The 22,088-nt window shown below is 41.3% G+C and overlaps 1 protein-coding gene across 2 annotated transcripts in view; it reads left to right on the top strand.

Moving 5' to 3' along the window:
• The first annotated feature begins 7,445 nt into the window (after positions 1 to 7,445).
• Positions 7,446 to 22,088, top strand: part of FAF1 (Fas associated factor 1) — a 495,227-nt gene continuing 480,584 nt past the window's right edge. Inside the window, exon 1 of one of the 2 annotated variants that reach the window (XM_021922862.2) lies at positions 7,446 to 7,952. In XM_021922862.2, the coding sequence (XP_021778554.2) occupies positions 7,908 to 7,952 (45 nt within the window). In that variant the 5' untranslated portion in view covers positions 7,446 to 7,907. The remainder of the gene's footprint in view (positions 7,953 to 22,088) is intronic. The other variant, XM_031668481.1, reaches the window with a different exon arrangement.

Here is a 22,088-nt window from a genome sequence, read left to right as displayed (position 1 = left end):
GCTTTCTATATTTTTATACTCTTAAAAATATCCAACACGGTTGCATGATGCACCCAGTGGTCAAAATGAAACCAAGCAAAAAATGACAAGTCTAATTAGAACCGGACTTTGGCAAGCGGATCCTCGAGCAGTATCTGTACCCTTCTTGAAGTACACTGAGAGTGTTAGCAGCAAAACACACCAGAAACATCTGGATAATCATCCAGCAGCAGATTGACTGGTAGGTAGAGGGAAAGTTGAAACTGGGAAGAATCTGGCAGTGTTTTCTTTAACGTAATTGTTGACCAAAAAACTAGAACTCTTTTCTTAGGTAACTAAACGAGTTGTGAATCAAATGAGAACTACAAAAAAAGAAACTAACTCTCTTTTTCTTACATATATGTAGACGTTTCAAATAGAAACATTTAAGATTCCATTTATACCAGTAAGAAATAAATAATAATTTACTTTTGATTGTTCTGGGAACTGTGTAATCTTTTCATACAGCCAGGGGGTGTGAGGACATATTAGCACTGTTGGCTGATAAGAGAGAACTGGTATTAGTCCAATTTATGAAGGTTGCCTTCTAGCATTTATTATGGTTTCTTGCTTAGAGATAAATTGTAAAGAGGAAGAATCTTAAATTGTATGATTACATAAAGTACGGGTAAACGTGCTATAATTTTCATGAAATAAAGTACTTATTGCTGAACAACTAAGTAAAACTTATGATAATTTAAGATGTACACAGAGTTGTATTAAGATTTTTGGAGGCCCTAAGCACTGAAAAGATTTTGATGTTCTACCACCTCTTCCTCATATAGAAATAAAAAGAAAAATAACAGAACCCCAAAATAAGAGTAAAAAAGTCCAACAAAATTCTGGTTTTTTTTCCCATGATGGCTACTTCATTGGTTTTGCTGAGATATTAAATTATTTGGCAAAGTTTTTTTTTTTTTTTTTAACAGTCTGGTTTTGCTGGTGCCCTGAAGCATATGCTTCATTTGCCTGTTGGGTAAACCAGAATTGGCAGTGCAGAGCTTAGGGTCTTAGTTCAGAAGGCATACATAAGTATTACACAGTAACCCCAGTGAAAATCTAGTATTTATTGAGGGCTAGTTCACTAAAGCAGATTCAAGGGTATCCTTACCCTCAAGAAGGTTATATTCTAACATGGCTTACAAGAAAAATTGATAGTTAAGTTTCTACTATATTGAGAGTGGTGCTTTCTCTTTTAACATCGTAATGATAAGTACATCAAATACTGAAATACAGCCTTTATAGTTAGATATTAAATATTAACAGTCATGGAAACCTTGTGCTCCAGCAGTTCATAATCATTTAAGGAGACATAGAAATGGCTGGGCGTGGTGGCTCACGCCTATAATCCCAGCACTTTGGGAGGCCGAAGTGGGCGGATCACCTGAGGTCAGGAGTTTGAGACCAGCCTGGCCAACATGGTTAAACCGCAACTCCAATAAAAATACAAAAGTTTAGCTAGGTATGGTGGCTGGTGCCTGTAATCCCAGCTGCTCAGGAGGCTGAGGCAGGAGAATTGCTTGAACCTGGCAGGCAGTGGCAGCAGTGAGCAGAGATTGTGCCACTGCACTCCAGCCTGGGCGATGGATCAAGACTCCGTCTCAAAACAAAAAACAAAAAACATAGAAATGTGATTTAGTCAAATTATTCCGTGCTTTTCCCTCATTGACTCAAGTAGGTACAGTATCAGATTGATTAACTTTTGGAAATGTGTATGTGGTATTTACCATTTCTTTAACTGGTCTCAAAGTCTTCCTTTTTGTTGTATTTATAGATCAACAGAGGTGGAAAACAGACTGGGCACCCCCAGGCAGCCTTTTTTGTCACTTTATAATTGTGGCTTCAGCATTTTATTTCTGAGATTCAGTGTTTTTTTTTTCATATAGGTACTTATTTACGAAAATTTTTTATTATTTTTATTTTATTTTATTTTTAAGACAGGTTCTCACTCTGTTGCTCAGGCTAGAGTGCAGTGGCTTGGTCATGGTCATGGTTCACTGAAACCTTGACTTCCCAGGCCCAAGTGACCCTCCTACCTCAGCCTCCAGAGTAGCTGGGGCCACAGGCATGCTCCACCATGCCTAGATAATTTTTCTAATTTTGTGGAGATGGGGTCTTCCTATATTGGCCAGGCTTGAAAGTTCTTTCAAGAACAGGGAAAGACGGAGTCTTGCCCTGTCACCAGGCTGGAGTGCAATGGTGTGATCTCGGCTCACTGCAGTCTCCAGCTCCGGGTTCAAGCCATTCTCCTGCCTCAGCCTCCTGAGTAGCTGGGATTACATGTGCCTGCCACCACACCCAGCTAATTTTTGTATTTTTAGTAGAGACGGGGTTTCACCATGTTGGCCAGGATGGTCTCCATCTCCTGACCTCATGATCTGCCCGACTCGGCTTCCCAAAGTGCTGGGATTACAGGTGTGAGCCACCGCGCCTGGCCTAAAAGTTCTTCTTTAAAGTAAGAAGAAGAAAAGCCCAGTAAGCAACCCCAAAGCTGAAAAATAATAGCAATAATTAATATTTGTATAGTGTTTCATGGTTATAAAATATGTGTGTGTGTGTGTGTGTATATATATATATATATTATTATTATTTTTTTTTTTTGAGACAGAGTCTTGCTCTGTCACCCAGGCAGAGTACAGTGGCACGATCTCAGCTCACTGCAACCTCTGCCTCCTGGGTTCAAGCGATTATCCTGCCTCAGCCTCCTGAGTAGCTGGGATTACAGGTGTGCACCACCACACCCAGCTAAATTTTGTATCTTTAGTAGAGACAGGGTTTCACCATGTTGGTCAGGCTGGTCTTGAACTCCTGACCTCGTGATCCACCCACCTCAGCCTCCCAAAGTGCTGGGATTACAGGTATGAGCCACCGCGCCCAGCCAATGCATATATTAATCTTTACAACAATTCTGTGAAGCGACTATGATAATAATCCCCATATTTCAGGTGAGGGAATTGAGGCTGACAGAAATTGTGATTTAAAGTCAGTAAATAGTAGACATAGGATTTGAACTCAGTTCTTGGGGCTCCAAACCTTATACTTTTCCATTAGTTTAAGAGAGTCCAGGGTCAGCCACTAGTATCCTAAACAACATTAAATCACTAGATGAAATACATATGTGTAGTAGCATTAGTCTTCTCATGAATTACATTATAAGCAAGAAGTATTATTTAAGAAATTGGTTATCTTAACCGAAGAATCAAGGTTACCACTACAAGTAATAAGTCAAGTTGATAACACATAGCCCTGATATGATGTAACAAGGACATATCACCTCTGCGGTGTTTTACCCCAAATGCATAAACTCAGTGTAATTCTGAGAATACATTAGGCAATCCCCGATTGAGGGAGATTTTATAAAGTTCCTAACTCTTCAAAAGTGTCCACTGAGAAACTGTCACAGATTGGAAGAGGCTACTGAGACATGACAACTAAATGTAATGTATTATTGGACCATGGAACAAGAAAAGGACATTAGTGTAAAAATCCAAATAGAGCCTCTGGAATTTAACTAGTAGTATTTAGCAGTGTTAATTTCCTAGTTTTGATAGATGTACCATGTTAAATAAGATGGTAACATTAGAGAAAAATGGGTTAAAAGCATATAGGAACATGCTGTACTATCTTTGGAACTATTCTAAAATAATTTCAAATAAAAATTTAGTAAAATATAAATAGTATTTATTATTTATATTGGAAATAAGGATGATATAAAAGTTTCTCTTAAAAGAACATGGAGATTCTAGAAAAACATCTGTATTTAACTTAGGCTGAGCTCCAGGAACTCCTACTGTGGGCCAACTATGAGAATAGATAAATTAAAATTACTTGTCTTTGCTCGTGCATGGACCAAATTTCTTTACATTTCTTTCTTTTGGCTTATGACACTTAGCTGAAATTGTTTCTCTTAAGGATGGAATTCTGGAGAAGTAAAAAATGATTTTTTTCTCCTAATTCAGTATTTATTTTTCTTCCCTTCTCTTATCTGTAGTAGATAATTACTCTGGATGCTAGGTATCCAATTGGGAAGAGTTAGGCCATAGGGAAGAAACAGTGTCTTTGGGAACGGTATAAACTAAGCAGCATGGAAGGGAAATTGTACAGAGGCAACATGGTAACTGGAAAGAGCACTAATTTGACCTAGTCTTGAATCCTAGGTTTGTCACTTTGTAGCATGACTTTGAGCAAATTCTTAACTTGCCAGAGCAGCTTTATATTCTGTAAAGTAGTAGTTGTAAACATTAAATGAGATAAAGTTTGTAATGTATCTGTACATATAGACTCCCAATAAAAATTAATAAATTCAAAAGCATTTACTATCTGTTATGTTCACAAGACTTTGCTATGTTTGCACTATGGCGAATATAAAAACACATGGCATAAAGCAGTTTATAATCTCAAACTTTCAACCTTTAGGGGAGATTAAACATACATATATGAAAACCATTAGAGAAAAAAATTACAGAATTTACTGGAGCACTAAGTTGTGTTGTAAAGATAGTAAAAGCAGTGATTAGAAAGGAGAAAGATCCTTATTGGCTTAAATTTTAGGAAAGGGGTGGTCCTGAGAAAAGCATTTAGGAATTGGTATACAGAGTAATAACTAATATGTTTGGAGAGTTTTAAGGTTTATAAGGAATTTTCACCAGCATTTTATCACTCAACATTCAAAATCACAAGTTTTTTATTTTAGAGATAAAGAAATAGAACCAGAGAGCCTTTGTTAAAGAGCAGAGTTAGAACTCAAACCACAATTATTGACTATTAAATGTATGTTAGTTTGATACCAATATTTTATATTTTCCATGCATTTTCATAATTGCTTTCTCGTTTATCAGAGGAAATAGTCCTGTGAGAAGCTGAACTCAGAAAGATTAACTGACTCATCCAAGTTCCCTCAGCTAATTATTTGGAAAAGCAGTACTAATATATGCCTGAATGTCTAGTGTGTTCATCCCATTGTTCTATATACCACATTGTTTTAATTTCCAGATGGAGAGAAACGAAAGAAAAAGGGAGCAACATGGGATTTGAATGGGTTCCGAGGTACACACGCATCATCACAGAGAAAAACCCTCAACTTTTTAGGACTGCATTAATCCTTGGCCATATAACTAGAAACAATTCACCTGCCTTATACTGAGGGTGGCCTATATGAATGGAGCAACTGAATTGCCACATTTATATTATTGGTGCTGTGTTTTGCCTCATGATTCACATTTGTGCTGACTTTTGGAATTACTTTTTTAAAAAATATTTATTTATTTATTTACTTTGAAACAGAGTTTCACTCTGTCACTGGACTGGGGTGCAGTGGTGTGCTCTTGGTTCACACTGCAACCTCTGCCTCCCGGGTTCAGGTGATTCTCCTGCCTCAGCCTCCCAAGTAGCTGGGACTACAGGCGCACGTCACCATGCCTGACTAATTTTTGTATTATTTTTAGCAGAGATGGGATTTCACTATGTTGGCCAGGCTGGTCTCAACTCCTGACCTCAAGTGATCTGCCCGCCTTGGCCTCCCAAAGTGTTGAGATTACAGGCATGAGCCACTGCCCTGGCCATGGAATTATTTTCTTAGGGATGAAAATTAAGCAAGACATTTTGATTCATGTGACTATGGAGAGTTCTATTATTTAGCTAATTCTGGTCTAAACACAGATCAATACTTAAGAGTTGTAGGCCAGCCTATTTTCATTTAAGAAAACACACAGAACAAACTCAGATCATAATACAGTGCACTTTTTTATATTCAGTGAAACTGAACAATTAAGTCATATTTCTGATTTCACATGAATATATTCCCAGTTTATGGAGCCTAGGCCTTGCTGGGTGTGGTGGTATGGCTCACACCTGTAATCCCCACTCTCAGGAGGCTGAGGTGGGAGGATGGCTTGAGCACAGGAGTTGGAAGCCAGCCTGGGCAACATAGTGAGGCCCTGTCTCTAAAAAAGTAAATAAATAATACAAGTTTAAAAGATTCTTAAGGGAAGCCTAGGCCTTCATGCTATATGATGATTTCACTAGTTTTTATTTTAGCTCTATAGGATAAAATCACCAATCTTATTTCACATTTTCAAGCGTTTACATACTTTCCAAAGTAAGTAAATGCCCCATGACAATCCAAAAGCTGATATTTTCCCAAGTCAAGGACGAACAACTTCCACTGTCACACTCACTGTAACCTGGATGACAATTACAAACTGTCACACTTCATTGAACATAGTCTTTGGCTGTTTTAGTTACAGAGGCTGTCAATTTCTGACCGTGGGTTGAAACTTTAAATAATTGGTGAATATTCCAAATTAGTTTCTTATAAAAATAAGTAGGCTGGGCGATGTGGCTCACGCCTGTAATCCCAGCACTTTGGGAGGTCGAGGAGGATCACGAGGACAGGAGTTCGAGACCTGCCTGGCCAACATAGTGAAAAATACGTAATTGCTCTAAAATAAGTCTCTACTAAAAATACAAAAAAAAAAAAAAAAAAAAAAAAAAACAGCCGGGCGTGGTGGCGGGCGCCTGTAATCCCAGCTACTCCGGAGGCTGAGGCAGGAGAATCGCTTGAACCCAGAAGATGGAGGTTGCAGTGAGCCGAGATCGCGCCACTGCACTCCAGCCCGGGTGACAGTGCGAGACTCCGCCTCTAACTAACTAACTAACTAACTAACTAACTAACTAACTAACTAACTATGTTCAAAGCTGGATTCAAGTTTTACCCCATTTGTAAGATGTCTCAGCTTAAAAAAAGAAACAAATATAACTGCAGCAATAGAAAGGTTTTCCCTTTTTTCCCCCTTTGGAGCAACCCTATTAACTGAGGGTTGTTATTTCTCATAACTACCTTATCAATTAAAAAAAATGCTCCTCCTCTTCTCTGGGACGAGATTTTTACCTTTCTCAGCTTCCTCGTCTCTCCCATGTCTACCATGGCAGTCTGGTTACTTCTGGGTTATGGAGTCTGAGGATGCAGACGTCAGGGAGCTTGGGACTGGGTGTGGCAGTGTGAATTCGGTTTTGACAGGTTGAGCGTGAGAGACTATATGAAGTTGTATTTTGGTGAAACATCGTAGAGAAAACGTATATTTCCGAAATACTGTTTGTTAGACGAGTTGTAAGCGTGTGTTCAGTTGGTTTGTGGGGCTGGTGTGTATTTATGAGACTAACCACGTGAGGTGCACAATCTGGTCCCCGCCTCAGCTAGGGGGAGGCGCTATCCCGAGGCCTTTGCTAAATCCAAACTGGAATAACCTGTTGCCAGACTTGAAGCTTCCGCAGCTGCAGGTTGCAGTCTCTGCAGCCAGCGCAGAGATCCTGGCCCGGTAGTCGCGCGCCCAGCGCTTGACAGGAGGGTGGTCACGTGGAAGCCGCAAAGCGGCGCTTTGCGACCTCGATGACAGGCAAAATGTGCGACAGCCGTGGCGCTGGCCAACCAGGGGCGGAGGCGGCGGCCAGGGAGGAAGCGGAGGAGGCGGAGGCGGCCGCGGCGTTCGCCCGCCCGCTAGCTCGCTCGGTTTCCCCGCCCCCGCCGGGCTTAACGCCGCTGAAGGTAGCCGGCTGCGCGCTGTCGCAACCTGCCCTCATCCTGGCCCGCGACTGTAAGACCGGACCCACATCCAGACCAGTTTCCCTGTCCCGGCTGCTGCGACGCGGGCTCGGCAGATTGCAGGCGGGCGGCCGGGGCGCCTGAAGGTTACCGAGTGCATGAGCGCCTAGCGCCTCCCGCGCTGCCCCGCCCGCTGGCCCGCCGGCCAGCCCGCCTGCTCGCCCGCCAGCCCGCCCGCCAGCCCCTCGGCGCCCGGCGGCGGCGGCGGCGGCGGCGACGGTCGCAGGAGGTACCGTCTCCCTCCCAGGTGCGCGCTTCGCTCCCGGAGCCGTGGAACTCGGCGGCCGCCATGGCGTCCAACATGGACCGGGAGATGATCCTGGCGGATTTTCAGGTGAAGTATCTGGCCCTTTTCCCCTCCCACTTCCAACCTCGTGGGTTTCCGGTGCCACAAGGGAGTCTTCTTCCCAGCGTTTGAACGCTGCAGTGATGTGTGGTTTAGGCTTTTATACGGTGCGTGGCGTGTGTGTGTGTGTGTGGCGAGCTATGGAAAAACGTATAATTTATATGCTATCATGAGTGTGTAGAATGTGTTAAGTACGGGGTTGAATGGGGTTGGAGGTATTAATGACTTTTGGGTTACTATGTGTGTGGAATGTATGGTGTTTCCTGTATGGTGTAGGGGAACGTGTAGAATTTTTGTTTTAATTGGTGTGGGACCATTAAGCATGGGATGTTTTGGGTTCTATGGGGAGAGATGTATGGAGTGTGAGCGTGGAGCATGTGGTGTTATGGGCGTGGTGTATTTATATTGTATTAAGGGAAGAGTAAAAAAGCAGAATGATGAGATGGCGAGGGTAATAGCAATGGGGTACTGAGGTCCTTTTCAAAGAGGAGTAAACATTTGAGACTTTGCCTAATGGAATCTTTGGAGGGTAAGAAGATAACGAGGAGACAGATAAGACTGTATATTCCAGAGTATCTCTGCAATGAATTCACAAGCTTAATAAATTACCTCTTCATATTTGCGGATTCCCCTCCTCTACAGACTTGAATTGCTTGGTTGGTGTCCTTTCTCCAGGAATACTTTAAAGGATAAGTAAAGGCTGTTCTCTTAATAAACCCAGCTGTAGTGCCACTGACATGTAAGTATCTTAGGGAGGCCCTTTGAAAGTAGAACTGTATGCATTGTGAAAGACTTGGAGCTAGAACTAATGTCCTGTGAGCGCTACCTTTGCCTTTTGATGTTTGGTGAAGAAATTATTTTAGTGAGATATTTTTAGCCATTTTGGCATCAACTTAGAAGCTACTGTCAAGTATAGGCAGACTTTTCCCTCTTTAACACTCATCATTGCACAGAGTCTAACACTAGCATAGTAGGCAGTATTTTTCCTTACTGAAATTTTGTTGGGCTGTTCTCTCTCTCTCTCTCTGTTGTATTAAGTTCCTTATTTTTTTAAAATTAATTAATTTTTTTTTGAGACGGAGTCTTGCTCTGTCGCCCAGGCTGGAGTGCAGTGGCGTGATCTCTGCTCACTGCAAGCTCCGTCTCCCGGGTTCACACCATTCTCCTGCCTCAGCCTCATGAGTAGCTGGGACTACAGGCGTCTGCCACCACACCCGGCTAATTTTTTGTAATTTTAGTAGAGACAGGGTTTCACCCTGTTAGCCAGGATGGTCTCGATCTCCTGACCCGTGATCTGCCCGCCTCAGCCTCCCAAACTGCTGGGATTACAGGCGTGAGCCACTGCGCCCGGCCCTTGTTTTTACAAATTAACGTTCAGATAACCATTTTCAGAGTTTGCTGTTTTGGTTACCCAGTGGAATCTGATATACAGGTATTAGGAATATGCATATATCTACACTTTGATTAAACCATAACCTCTAAACTAATAAAGGAGGGTCCTTAAAAGTTGACCATAAGATTTTGATGTTTTGTAGGTTTAGGATTAGCCTCAGGCTTTTTGCCTGCCTAAATTTAAAAAAACTTTTCAATTAATTAGATTTTTTAGAGATGGGCCTCGCCATGTTGCCCAGGCTGGTCTTAAACTCCTGGGCTCAAGTGACCTACCCGCCTCAGTCTCTGAAAGTGCTGGGATTACAGGTGTAAGCTGCCACACCCAGCCCTGCCTAAGTTTTTCATCACTGTCTTTTTGTTTTGTTTTTGTTCTCCAGTTCTATCTTTTATCTAATGTGGAATGCACTGTTTGAAAAAGGACTCTATATTTCTAGGTGTAGTTTTACCGTGTTACAAAATTGTCTTCTGATTTCCCTTTATAAGGTAATTATAACTTTGTTTTGATTTTGCCTTTTTATCTCTAATAACTTGCATCTGCTTTCTATTTTTTGTGTGTGACAATTATTATGCTTAACTGTTAACCTTATATTGGCTAAAGGACAGGAAATTTAGGCTTCTTGTACTCAGGCAAAGCAAGATTTTCCAGGGATTTTGGTTTGGAAATGAAAATGATAATTTCGATCACATTAATAAGATGGGGATAAGTTTTTCTCTTCAGACCAATGGTAATGCTATACACAATTGTTTAAAAATGGGGAAAATGGAATAGCATCTGCAGTGAACAATTGTTTGCCTAATAATTTTATGTTGTCAAATAGGTAAAACAATGTTAATTGATAGAAGAAAAAATTATTTGGAAAACTACACACATTAAACACATTAGCCATTTGTGTGTTTAGGAACCTGGAGTCCTCTTACAAATGATGGTCTTAGTAAAAAATGATTTTTTTTCCTGTTTTTCATATTATTTAAATTTTTATAGGATTAACTTAAAAGTAAACATTTATTCAGTTATAAGAAAACCAGGTAATTTATTTATTTACTTACTTATTTTTTCTGAGACGGAGTTTCACTCTTGTTGCCCAGGCAGGAGTGCAATGGTACGATGTTGGCTCACTGCAACCTTTGCCTCCCAGGTTCAAGTGATTCTCCTGCCTCAGCCTCCTAAGTAGCTGGGATTACGGGCATGCACCACCACGCTCAACTAATTTTGTATTTTTAGTAGAGACGGGGTTTCTCCATGTTGGTCAGGGTGGTCTCAAACTCCTGACCTCCTCACCTGCCTAGGCCTCCCAAAGTGCTGGGATTACAGGCATGAGCCACCACACCTGGCCTCAAGTAATTCATTTTAAGGATTGCAGCTTAAGACTTGGCATATGGATACTTGGATGACACTGGTTTCTTCTGTAACTGGGCAAATCAATTTCCTTACCAAAAGTGAATATGGTAAAATTACATGTTTATATCATATGATTGTGAGACTCAGTAATAGTTTGAGAGCTCAGTATTATCTTTGTAGAAAAGACATAATTTCTAAATTATGATTAGAATTTTCATAATTTTCATAATTTTCATAATTTCATAATTTTGATTAGAATTCGAAAATGAATCACATTTTGATCATTGCTAGATACTGTGTCTAAATGTGGAAAAACCTTTGAAAAGGATTTTTGTATTTTTTTCTTTGACTATTTCAAGTCAATAGAGAAAAGAATTCTGTTGAAATCAGTGAAGTGGTGATAAGTAGTGGGTAGAATATTACAGCTCAGACTTAATGGGATAGATTTGGAATATTATAGATGGGTGAATTTATTACAAAGCAAATATTACTCCAAATTGTCCTCTAAGAAAATCCTCCCCCAATCTGTTAATGAAAAAAAAAAATAATTGTGGTACAATCTTTATAAAATTTACCATTTTAGCCATTTTAAAGTCTACAGTTCACTGGCATTAAGTACATTCATTTTGCTTTGCTACTATCACCACCATCCATCTCCAGAAAGCTTTTCATCTTGCAAATCTGTTACCATACTTATTTAACAATAAGTCCTGTATCCCTCTCTCCTCAGCCCCTGGCAACCACCATCCTACTTTCTATCTCTGAATTCGACTATTCTATTAATAGGTACCTCATATAAGTGGAACATACAGTATTTGCCCTTTTTCGTGACTGGCTTATTTCACTTAGCATAATGTGCCCAAGATTCATACATGTTAGCATGCGTCAGGATTTTATTTCTTTTAAAGGCTAAATAATGTTCCATTGTGTGTATATACCATATTTTGCTTATTCTTTCACCTTCCATGGACATTTAGGTTGTTTCTATCTTGTAGTTTTGTGAATCATACTGCTATAAACATTGGTATACAGATTGATGTTCCAGCTTCTGCTTTTAATTCTTTTGCATATATACCCAGAAGTTAAATTGCTGGATCACATAGTCATTCTATTTTTAATTTTTTGAGGAACTGTCATAATGTTTTCTATAGTGGCTTCACCACCAAAATTTTGAATGGAGAGAATGTCAGCATCCTATTTAATAAGTTATTTTAAAAATAAGATTTAGAGCTGGGCACGGTGGCTCACGCCTGTAATCCCAGCACTTTGGGAGGCCGAGGTGGGCGGATCATGAGGTCAGGAGATCGAGACCATCCTGGCTAACATGATGAAATCCCGTCTCTACAAAAATACAAAAAATTAGCTGGGCATGGTGGCAGGGAATGGTGTGAACCCGGGAGGCGGAGCTTGCAGTGACCCTAGACCGTACCACTGCACTGCAGCCTGGGCGACAAAGCAAGACTCCATATCAAAAAAAAAAAAAAAAAAAAAAAAAATCAGATCTGAGCAAATGAATTTAGAATTTGGAATATTCGACCAAAAATCAGTTTTACATGTACATAGTGTTAACATTGTATGTTACTGATAAAGGAATGACTAGAGTAGTACACCCACAGTTCTTGCTGGCTAGAGCCAGAAGGGGGCGTAAAGGAATTTCCTGGGTTTAAAAAAGCAGGCAGCGTTGATGAATCATGACTTTCCCCCTTACCCCCCTTACTTGTTTTGTAACAAAGAGATGCATTCAGGTGACAGTTTCAAGTCTTTTAGTAACTATAGAATAACGGTTCTTTTTGTAATTGTAGAATTCTTTAACTTTTTTTTAGGTTGAAGTAGAGAACATGGATCATTTGGTCTCAAACAAACTTTTGAGACCCTATTTGGTTTGCTTACATATGTGAAAATAGTTATTCAAATAATTGCGATTGCTATCAGATAATTTCAATAATATCAGTTACTTCTTTTGGTCTAGAGTCTTCTCCTCCTTAATCTCTTTTTTTTGGTGAGACAGGGTCTCACTCTGTCACCCAGGCTGGAGTGCAATGGAGTGATCACTGCGGGTTTGAACTTCTGGGCTCAAGTGATCCTCTCACCTCATCTTCCTGAGTAGGTGGGACTACAGATGTGTGCCACCAAGCCTGGCTAATTAAAAACAAATGTTTAAGCCAGGCATGGTGGCTCACACCTGTAATTTCAGCACCTTGGGAGGCCGAGGCACGCGGATCACTTGAGGTCAGGAGTTCAAGGCCAGCCTGACCAAGATGGTGAAACCTCGTCTGTTCTAAAAACACACACAAAAATTAGCTGGGCATGGTGGCTGGTGCCTGTAATCCCAGCTATGGGAGTTTGAGGCAGGAGAATCACTTGAACCTGGGAGGTGGAGGTTTCAGTGAGCCAAGATCATTTCACCTCACTCCAGCCTGGGTGACAGAGTAAGACTGTCTCAAAAAAAATCAAATTTTTTTTTTTTTTTTTTTAAATTTTTAGAAACAGGGTCTTTTTATGTTGCCCAAGCTGGTCTTGAACTGGCCTCGAGTGATCCTTCTGCCTCGGCTTCCAGAGTGCTGAAAGTATAAGCATGAGCCACCACACTTGGCCTGGTGTTACCTGTTTTTGTATTTATGTTTCTCTGTTGCTGTTAATACAGAGGCAGACATCATAGCTGTACTCAAGTGAAGAAAGAAAAAGAACAACTCTCACTAGTAGTAATATTTGTTTTAGACTTTCTGAGAAGCCCTATCTGCCTTGCTGAAAAAGTATTCTTGGCCAGGCACGGTGGCTCACGCCTGTAATCCCAGCACTTTGGAAGGCCGAGGTGGGTGGATCATGAGGTCAGGAGATCGAGACCATCCTGGCTAACAGGGTGAAACCCCGTCTCTGCTAAAAAACAAAAAATTAGCCAGGCGTGGTGGCAGGCGCCTGTAGTTCAAGCTACTCGGTAGGCTGAGGCAGGAGAATGGCGTGAACCCGGGAGGCGGAGCTTGTGGTGAGCCTAGATCACGCCACTGCACTCCAGCCTGGGCGACAGAGCGAGACTCCATCTCAAAAAAAAAAGTATTCTTTCTGGATTTAGTTCCATTGGTCATAGATTAAGAGTCCCTTTATTTCTTCTCTAATTTGGCATTGATTTGATGTTATTTTCAGTTATGTTTTCTGTACCACACAAATGTGCTTTTGTTTCTCACCTCTAGTCTTTCCAGCTAATAATACTTTTTGCTGCCTAAATTGCTTTATGAATTTTCTTTTCTTTTCTTTTTTTTTTGAGACGGAGTTTCGCTTTTGTTTCCCAGGCTGGAGTGTAGTGGTGCGATCTTGGCTCACTGCAACCTCTGCCTCTTGGGTTCAAGCGATTCTCCTCCCTCAGCCTCCCAAGTAGCTGGGATTACTGGTGAGAGCTGGGATTACTGGGATTACTGGCGAGATATGGCCAGCTAATTTTTGTACTTTTAGTAGAGATGGGGTTTCGCCATCTTGGCCAGGCTGGTCCCAAACTCCTCACCTCAGTTGATCCACCCACCTTGGCTTCCCAAAGTGCTGGGATTACAGGCGTGAACCTCCACGTCTGGCCAAATTTTCTTGTATTGGGTTGTCACCATGGGTCTTTGAAACTTTTCTTTGCGTATGAGCTTCTCTTTGAAGTATGGACTTTTCTGTTGCATACTGGTAAGTCACTTATGTTGAGTGACACATAAGTAGTGTCTGTCCCTTTATAACATTTTCTCTTTCTAAATGAAGTTGTGAATCTCACTTCTTTCTTTTTTAGTTTGACACAGAGAAATATCATCTACAAAAGACAATACCAGACTGTGTGAGCAGAAATGGTATTGATCCAAACAGATATCTTTTGTGATGTTGCGGATTAGGGACCAAACTAAGTATCCATGGAACATCATATTTCATTCCTGGGAGCAAGTAATCTTGTTACCTGTCCTTTCTTTCCTTTCTCCTCTGCCCTGTTTATTTATTAGAGAGACAAATCATGTTGTTTTAGTATTTGGGTTGTAGGTCATTGGGAAAATAAGGTTTTCGCATGTAGAATAAAGTTTAATGGTTAGAGGTTAAGGACAGGGACTTTGGATTCAGACCACTTGTATTTAAATCACAGCCCTACCACTGACTCTTCAGGTGATCTTTGACAAATCACTTCACACCCCTCTGCCTCAGTTTCCCCATATGAAAAATAAGTTAGCATATGTAAAGTGATTAGAAAAGGTGTCTGACATAGAAAGTGTTCAATAAATTTTAGCTGTTTTTTTTTTTTTTTGGACAGTTTTAAGGTATGTACTTGCTCTCTATAGGGAGCTTCAGAGATCATCTGTTTGAAGCTTATCAGTTTTCCCTTTGTGGAAATTGAGACCCAGAAAAGAGAAGTGACTTGTACAAGGTCATAGGTTGGTTTGAAACAATGTTTGTTTGTTTGAGACAGGGTCTCATTTGGCCACCCAGGCTGGAGTGCAGTGGTGTGATCTTGGCTCAGTGCAACCTCCATCTCCCAGGTTCAAGCAGTTCTCTTGCCTTAGCCTCCTCAGTAGCTGGAATTACAGGCATGTGCCACCACCCCCAGCTAATTAAAAAAATATTTTTAGTAGAGATGGGTTTCACCATGTTGGCCAGGCTGGTCTTGAACTCCTGACTTCAAGTGATCCGCCCGCCTCGGCCTTCCAAAGTGCTGGGATTTCAGGTGTGAGCCACTTTGCCTGGCTGAAACAAATATTTTATAAAGGCACATATAAGAGTGTTCATTTTCTAGCTAATGTGTCAGCTTGGAGTTCTTGGAGAAAACAAAACCTGCTCTTTAGCTATTTCTCCAAATGAGGAAACTTACATATAAAATAAATTAACAGTGCCTGGCTATCATGTAGTAGACCCTCAGGAAGGAAGGAAGGAAGAGAAAGGTGGCACTTTGTCTATTCCTTGTTTACCGTTTAGTGCCATGCTTCTGTGTTCACAGGTGTTCAGAAGCCTTGGAATGCACATAGTGTCTCTAGATTAGCTGAGCGTGATTGAGTTGATGCCTGTTGTTTGCTTGACTGGTTTTATGGACCTTGTAGATCAGGGGTCAGCAAACTATATCTTGCAGGCCAGCTGCCTGTTTTTATAAGTAAGAATTTATTTCAGCACAGCCATACCCCTTCATTTGCCTTTATCTGTGGTGGTTTTCTTGCTACAGTGACAGAGATGAGTAGTTGAGACGGAGATTTTAATGGCCTTACAAGCCTAAAATATTTACTGTCTGGGCATTTAAGGTAAAGTTATTTCCCTCCTCTCCCCATGAAACCAGTACTTTTCTAGGTTTTAGTAAATTCAGAGGGCTGGTACGTTTGAATGCCTGCTAGGTGGCAGTATGTGGTTACACCTCTATAAGGGGCAGTTGTTGGAGCATTGTACTTAGGTAGACTGGCTGTAGCTGTTGTTTTTTTGTTTTGTTTTAGGTTTTCTAAGCTGTGGTTCTTTGAGAAAGTCATTTACCCTTTATGGGCTTCATTTATTCAGTCTATAAAATGGTGATCTGGGACGGGTGTGGTGGTTCCCACCTGTATTCCCAGCACTTTGGGAAGAAGAGGCAGGGGGATCACTTGAGGCCAGGAGTTTGAGATCAGCTTGGGCAACATAACAAAATCCTGTTTCTACAAAACAGGATTTTTTTTTTAATTAGCTGGATGTGGTAGCATGTGCCTGTAGTCCTAGCTACTCAGGAGGCTGAGGTAAGGTGATGTGATTGCACCACTGCACACCAGCCTGGGTGGGTGACAGAGAGACCCTGTCTGGAAAAAAAAGAATGGTAATCTGTGTAGAGCCATATGTACCTGTAAGCAGAAGACTGGACTAGGTCGGGCCAAATAGAATCCAGAGAATCACTTGGCAGCAGTGGGACTGAGGACAATCAATTGTAATTTAGATAACTGACCTAGATAAGGGGTCAGAAGATTACAGCCCGAGGGCCAAACCACCACCTTTTTTTGTAAATAAAGTCTTATTGGAATATAGTCATGCATGTATGTTTACATGTTGTCTCTGGTTTTTTTTTTTTTTTTTTTTTGAGACGGAGTCTCGGCTTGTCACCCAGGCTGGAGTGCAGGCCATCTCCGCCACTGTGCCTGGGCCCGGTTCGTGGCCATTCCCTCTGCCTCAGCCTCCTGAGTAGTTGGACTACAGGCGCCACCTCTACCTCGCTAATTTTTTGTATTTTGGGTAGAGACGGGGTTTCACTGTGTTAGCCAGGATGGTCTCGATCTCCTGACCTCATGATCCGCCCGTCTCAGCCTCCCAAAGTGCTGGGATTACAGGCTTGAGCCACCGCGCCCGGCCAAAGTTGAGTAGTTGACTGCATGTCCTGCAAAGCCTAAAATGTTTACCGTGCTCCTTTTAGGAGAGTTTGCTGATCCTTGATCTAGATCAGTGGTTTTCAACCGAGGGTGGTTTCTGTCCCCCAGGGGACATTGGGCAATGTCTGGAAACACTTGGGTTGTCACAGCTTTGGGCTGCTACTGGCATTTAGTGCACAGAAGCAAAGGATGCTGCTACACATTCTGTAATGCACAGGCATCCACTGATAGTAAAGAATTTTCTGGCTCAAAATGTTGACAGTATTTATTGGAGAATCCTGATTTAAACCAGTGGTTCTCAAACTTTAGTTTGCATGAGAGTAATTTGGAGGGCTTGTTAAACCATAGGTTGCTGGATCCCCACCTCAGAGTCTCTGACTCAGTGGGTCTGGTGTAGGGTCTGCAAATTTGCATTTTTTACCAGGTTTGCTGGTTATGCCAATGCTTCTGATCCAAGGACTACACTTAAGAATTGCTGAGCTAGACGACTTTTGAAATTCCATCCATTTCTATGATTCTTTGATTTTGTGATCTTAAGTACTGTTCCATTTCTACGACTTAGCAAAATGGTTTTATGATATGGTTTGGATGTTTGTCCCTTCCAAATCTTACATTGAAATGCGACCTCCTAAGTTGGTGGTGGGTCCTAGAGGTAGGTATTGGATCATGGGGGTGGATCCCTCATAAATGGCTTAGCATCATCCCCATGGTGATGAGTGAATTCTTGCTCAGTTAGTTCATGTGAGATCTGATTGTTTAGGAGTCTGGGGCCGAGTGTGGTGTCTCACGCCTGTAATCTCAGCACTTTGGGAGGCCAAGGTGGGTGGATCACTTGAGGTCAGGAGTTTGAGACCAGCCTGGCCAACATGGCGAAACCCCACCTCTACTAAAAATACACCAGGCGTAGCGGCGTGCACCTGTAGTTCCAGCTACTTGGGAGGCTGAGGCATGAGAATCACTTGAACCTGGGAGGCAGAGGTTGCAGTGAGCTGAAATCGTGCCACTGCAGTCCAGCCTGGGCAACAGAGCAAGACTCTGCCTCAAAAAAAAAAAAAAAAAAAAAAAAAAAGAGAAGAAAAATAAATAAGAGTCTGAGATCTTCACCCTTTTCTCTCTCTCTGGCTCCCTCTCTCACCATGTGATAGTCTGGCTTGACTGTGAGAGGCTGTCTCCTGCTTTGCCTTATACCATGATTGTAAGCTCCCTGAGGCCCTCACCAGAAGCTAGCAGATGCTGGCACCGTGTTTTCTGTATAACTTGAGAACCATGAGCCAACAAACCTCTTTTCTAAATAAATTACCCAGCCTCAGATTTTTTTTATAGCAACACAAGAATGGACTAACAGAGAATATTTCAGTATACTGATGCTTGATGCTTAGGCTGTTTCATGACTCCACGTTTTTGGATCCTTACTTTTCATGTTCCTTTGGAAAGTTTCTATTTCTCTTTCAAAAACCACCTCCTACCTTTTGCTTGTAACATTCATACCTTGTACCCAGTTAGGGTTAATAGTTTCTTGTGTATTGTGTACGTATCTCTTCTTTTGAGTCTTATGTTAGATTGTCAGTGATCAATTTACATGTTTCTTTCTCCTACTGTCAGCTCTGAGAGGGGAGCAACTGTCTGGATCTTAACCATCTGTTTCTACAGTATCTAGTGAAAGGTGCTCAGTGACTATTTACTGAAGGAATATTCTTAGTTTAGGCTGTTATGGTGCAAATGGAATAGAATTGTAAATTTTTATGTATTTTTGATATCTGTCATTGGCATGATTTTGAATAATAAAATCTGTCCTTGGGAAAATAAAGATTTGACTAAATCGAGGGTTATAACTTTAAAGTGACGCATATACAGAGAAGTACAGAACACTTCTGCTCTTGTTCAGCTTTTACTGAGGGGCTCAATAAGATGTGGTAAAATATAGGCCTTGAGGCCAAGAACTTTGTAAAAATTGAATGCTGCTATTGAATTTGCTGTTTTATTCACTCTTCCTGATTGTAATTTCACTCTCAAATGGTTTTTAAGGCATACATTTTATTTTCAAGTCAAAATTGTCCGCCATATTAAATCACTAGTCATTGACTTAAGGTGAGATAATTTTTTTGAGATAATTTCAAAAAGCTGTCTGGTAAAATTAACAGAATAATTACACCTGGCTTTATATTTACTTGTGGTTATGGGGAATAATAGAGATAAGAAGAATGAGATGTCAGATTGTGGTAAAGGAAGAAGGAAGAGTTTTCAGATTATGTGCGCCTTAATGGCTTTCAGGTTGGGTTTGAGTCACCTAGTTTTTCTCTTTGTAGTTGGTCCTGGCTCCCTGGATTCTTTAATGATTGAGCTATAATAGAAGAGTGTTAGTAGAGGAAAGCTTCTTCTCTTTTGCCCTCCCCATCCTCTTTTTCCCTAAAGGAAAGTAGTGGTTGAATTTGTTTTTTAAAATCAATTTTAGATGTATCCTTTCTTTAATAGGGAAGGAGTAATAACATTAACTTCTAGCTTTTGATTACTTTGTATATGTCAGGTACTATGCTAGGCTCTTAACATCTAATCTTTACAGTGATCTTTTATTGGGTTATAGTGATATGGTTCTCCATGCATGGTTTCTGTATATCTTCTCACCAGAGGCACTGAATGCCTTTGTTTCTATCTTTCCAAAGATTTTTGTACTCTGATCAGCCTTGAAAGGCAGAGATAATGTCTCCCTCTTGGGTGAATGGAGGTAGACATACTTCCCCCTATAAAAGATTTGGATTCTTTAGGCTGTGAGTTCCTCTTCTGTATTGCATTCCACTGCATGTGCAGGTATCACGTGGCCTATTTTGTGTTGCCCTATAGGAAATGGGACTGGAGAACCAGCACAAGAACATGCTGATACTTTGACTACTAATATTGCTGTGAATCATAAAGTTCATTGTCTCTGACCTGGGAGTCAATGTCTTCTGCCAGCATCCATGAAACTGGCAGACTAAGTTGTTAGCTTGCTAGTAGGATAAAACTCAGATCCTTTAGTTTTTAAGTTTTGGCAGCAAGGATGGATGTTGGCAGACACATGACATTCTGGAAGAAAGATGAGGGTGTCTTCATCAGTTGGTTAACAGAATTTGAGGGAAGTCCTTGGGAATTGGTAGAAACATGTTGACCAAATTAAGTGGTTCTCTACTTCATTGCCTGTTAATGATAAGATATTGGGGAAGTGGTTACAGACTGAGTTCCAGGACGTAGGTTCAAAGACAGCTGCCTGAACATTCCTCCTGTTGTTGCCAACTCTCCTTTGGGTGGGGAGGATATTTTTCACCAATCTGGAGGTCACCCTCAAATCCTCCCCAGTGTAACAACTGAGGAGATGTGTCCTGGTTGGGCAAAATCTTCTGTTCCCTTTCAGACAAGAGTTACAGATGTATGTGTACCTACACTGAGTGTGAAAGGAGGCAAATTTGTAACTTATGTGGGCAGAAAAAAAGTTGTTAGAATTTTGCTTTGCCTGAGAGATGGAGTGTATAATGTCTTATGGCTCAGCCCCTCTGGAGGAAACTTTAATTCCCACTTTACTGTCTGAAGCAAAGCCATCGGCTCAGTGGGGTCATTGATTCACAGAGGTTTCACCTTAAACCTGCTCCTGGTTTGCTGATGGTTTAGTCAAGCTGAAAGCTTACTGTGTCTGCTTGACTTCTAGGGCTGTTCAACCACTGTACTAGCTATGCAGACTGATAATGGATGTGATTGCTCTGTTCTCCGGACAGAACTCAAGGCTTTTTTTTTTCAAGGCTTTCTCATAGCTCTGATTGGTACTCTCCTTGATGAAACTTGTTATATTTCTACTGACCTTTGCCTGTTGCTAATGGCCTAGCTCTTTGGTCTGCCACTTGGAGAGCTATAGACTGGCGAGTTAAAGACAGCTTTTGTTAAAGCTGTGAACTATGAAAACAAATTATACTTGCTGATCAAACCATCTGGATCACTCATCTAGATGCCGTTAGTAAGGGCCTATCTTCTGATGAAGCCCACTGGAATCAAGCTTCTGATTGAGTGTACACTGCCCAGGGCCATGTTCATTATATTGGATGTGATGAATATCAACCATCATAAACTGGACACAAAACAAAGGACTGTGACACAGCCATTACATGCCAGACTTTTGCCTCTTGCTAAAAGTTTAACCGTTTGTCACATGATGAGAGAAGCCGGTGGCATGAGATGTGGCTCCTGCTTGCTCCTGGCAGGTTGAATACATTGGACCTTTGACCTCCCTCTCATAGCCAACTTCCTATCAGTGGTGCCTCACTGCCGTTGACATTTTTTTGTGGTTTTGATGTTGCTGTTCTAGTCCAATCAGCTGGCTCTGGCCACACCGTCGTAACCCTAGAAACCAATCTGTGTTATGCTTTTGGCTTTCTGGACTGTTTGCAGTGTAACAGTAGTGCACCTTTTATCGTACAAGCCACTCAGCAGTGAACTGATTGTCAAGGTATTTGATGCTTCCATGCTCCCTACTGTTCGTAGGCATCTGGTATGTGGATAAACATTAAATATTGGAACAGCTTCTTCAAAAATTGACTCAACAATTCCTCTTTCTACATCCTCCACCTCCCCTTGATTCACACACCTTACTTAGAAAGCCAATTTTGCCACTGCTTGTAGCTGTCCCCAGAAAAGGATCATCTCATCTTGATCACTCCTGAGTAATGATCAAAATGGAAGGGGTGGGAGGTTATATAGCCCTATTTTGAGAATTCAGGATTCCACCCTGACCAATTTAGGCGTGATGTTTCTTCCCCCCCCCAGTAATAAACCAAGGCCAGCCTGGTTGGCATCTATCTTCTATGTGGCAGCTAGGCCAAAAGATGGCTTAAGGAATTCATAATTATTGTTCAGTTACCTGGATTCTCTTGTTGCATTAATATTATTCTAGGTCATCAGGATAGTCTCTATTTGGTTAAGTATACTGCTTGCTGGGTCCCTGTATGGTAGACAGTGTAGGCCATAATAGGTTTCTGTAGGTTTTATACAAATTCCCTTGACCCTCTTGTGCCTGACATTTCCAAATGAAAGGTCTGGGTGTTGTGAGTA

This window comes from Papio anubis, chromosome 1 (assembly GCF_008728515.1).
Source record: "Papio anubis isolate 15944 chromosome 1, Panubis1.0, whole genome shotgun sequence".
NCBI classification, from domain to species: Eukaryota; Metazoa; Chordata; class Mammalia; order Primates; family Cercopithecidae; genus Papio; species Papio anubis.
Note: the sequence above shows the minus strand (reverse complement) of the source record. Positions and strands in the feature narration are given on the sequence as shown.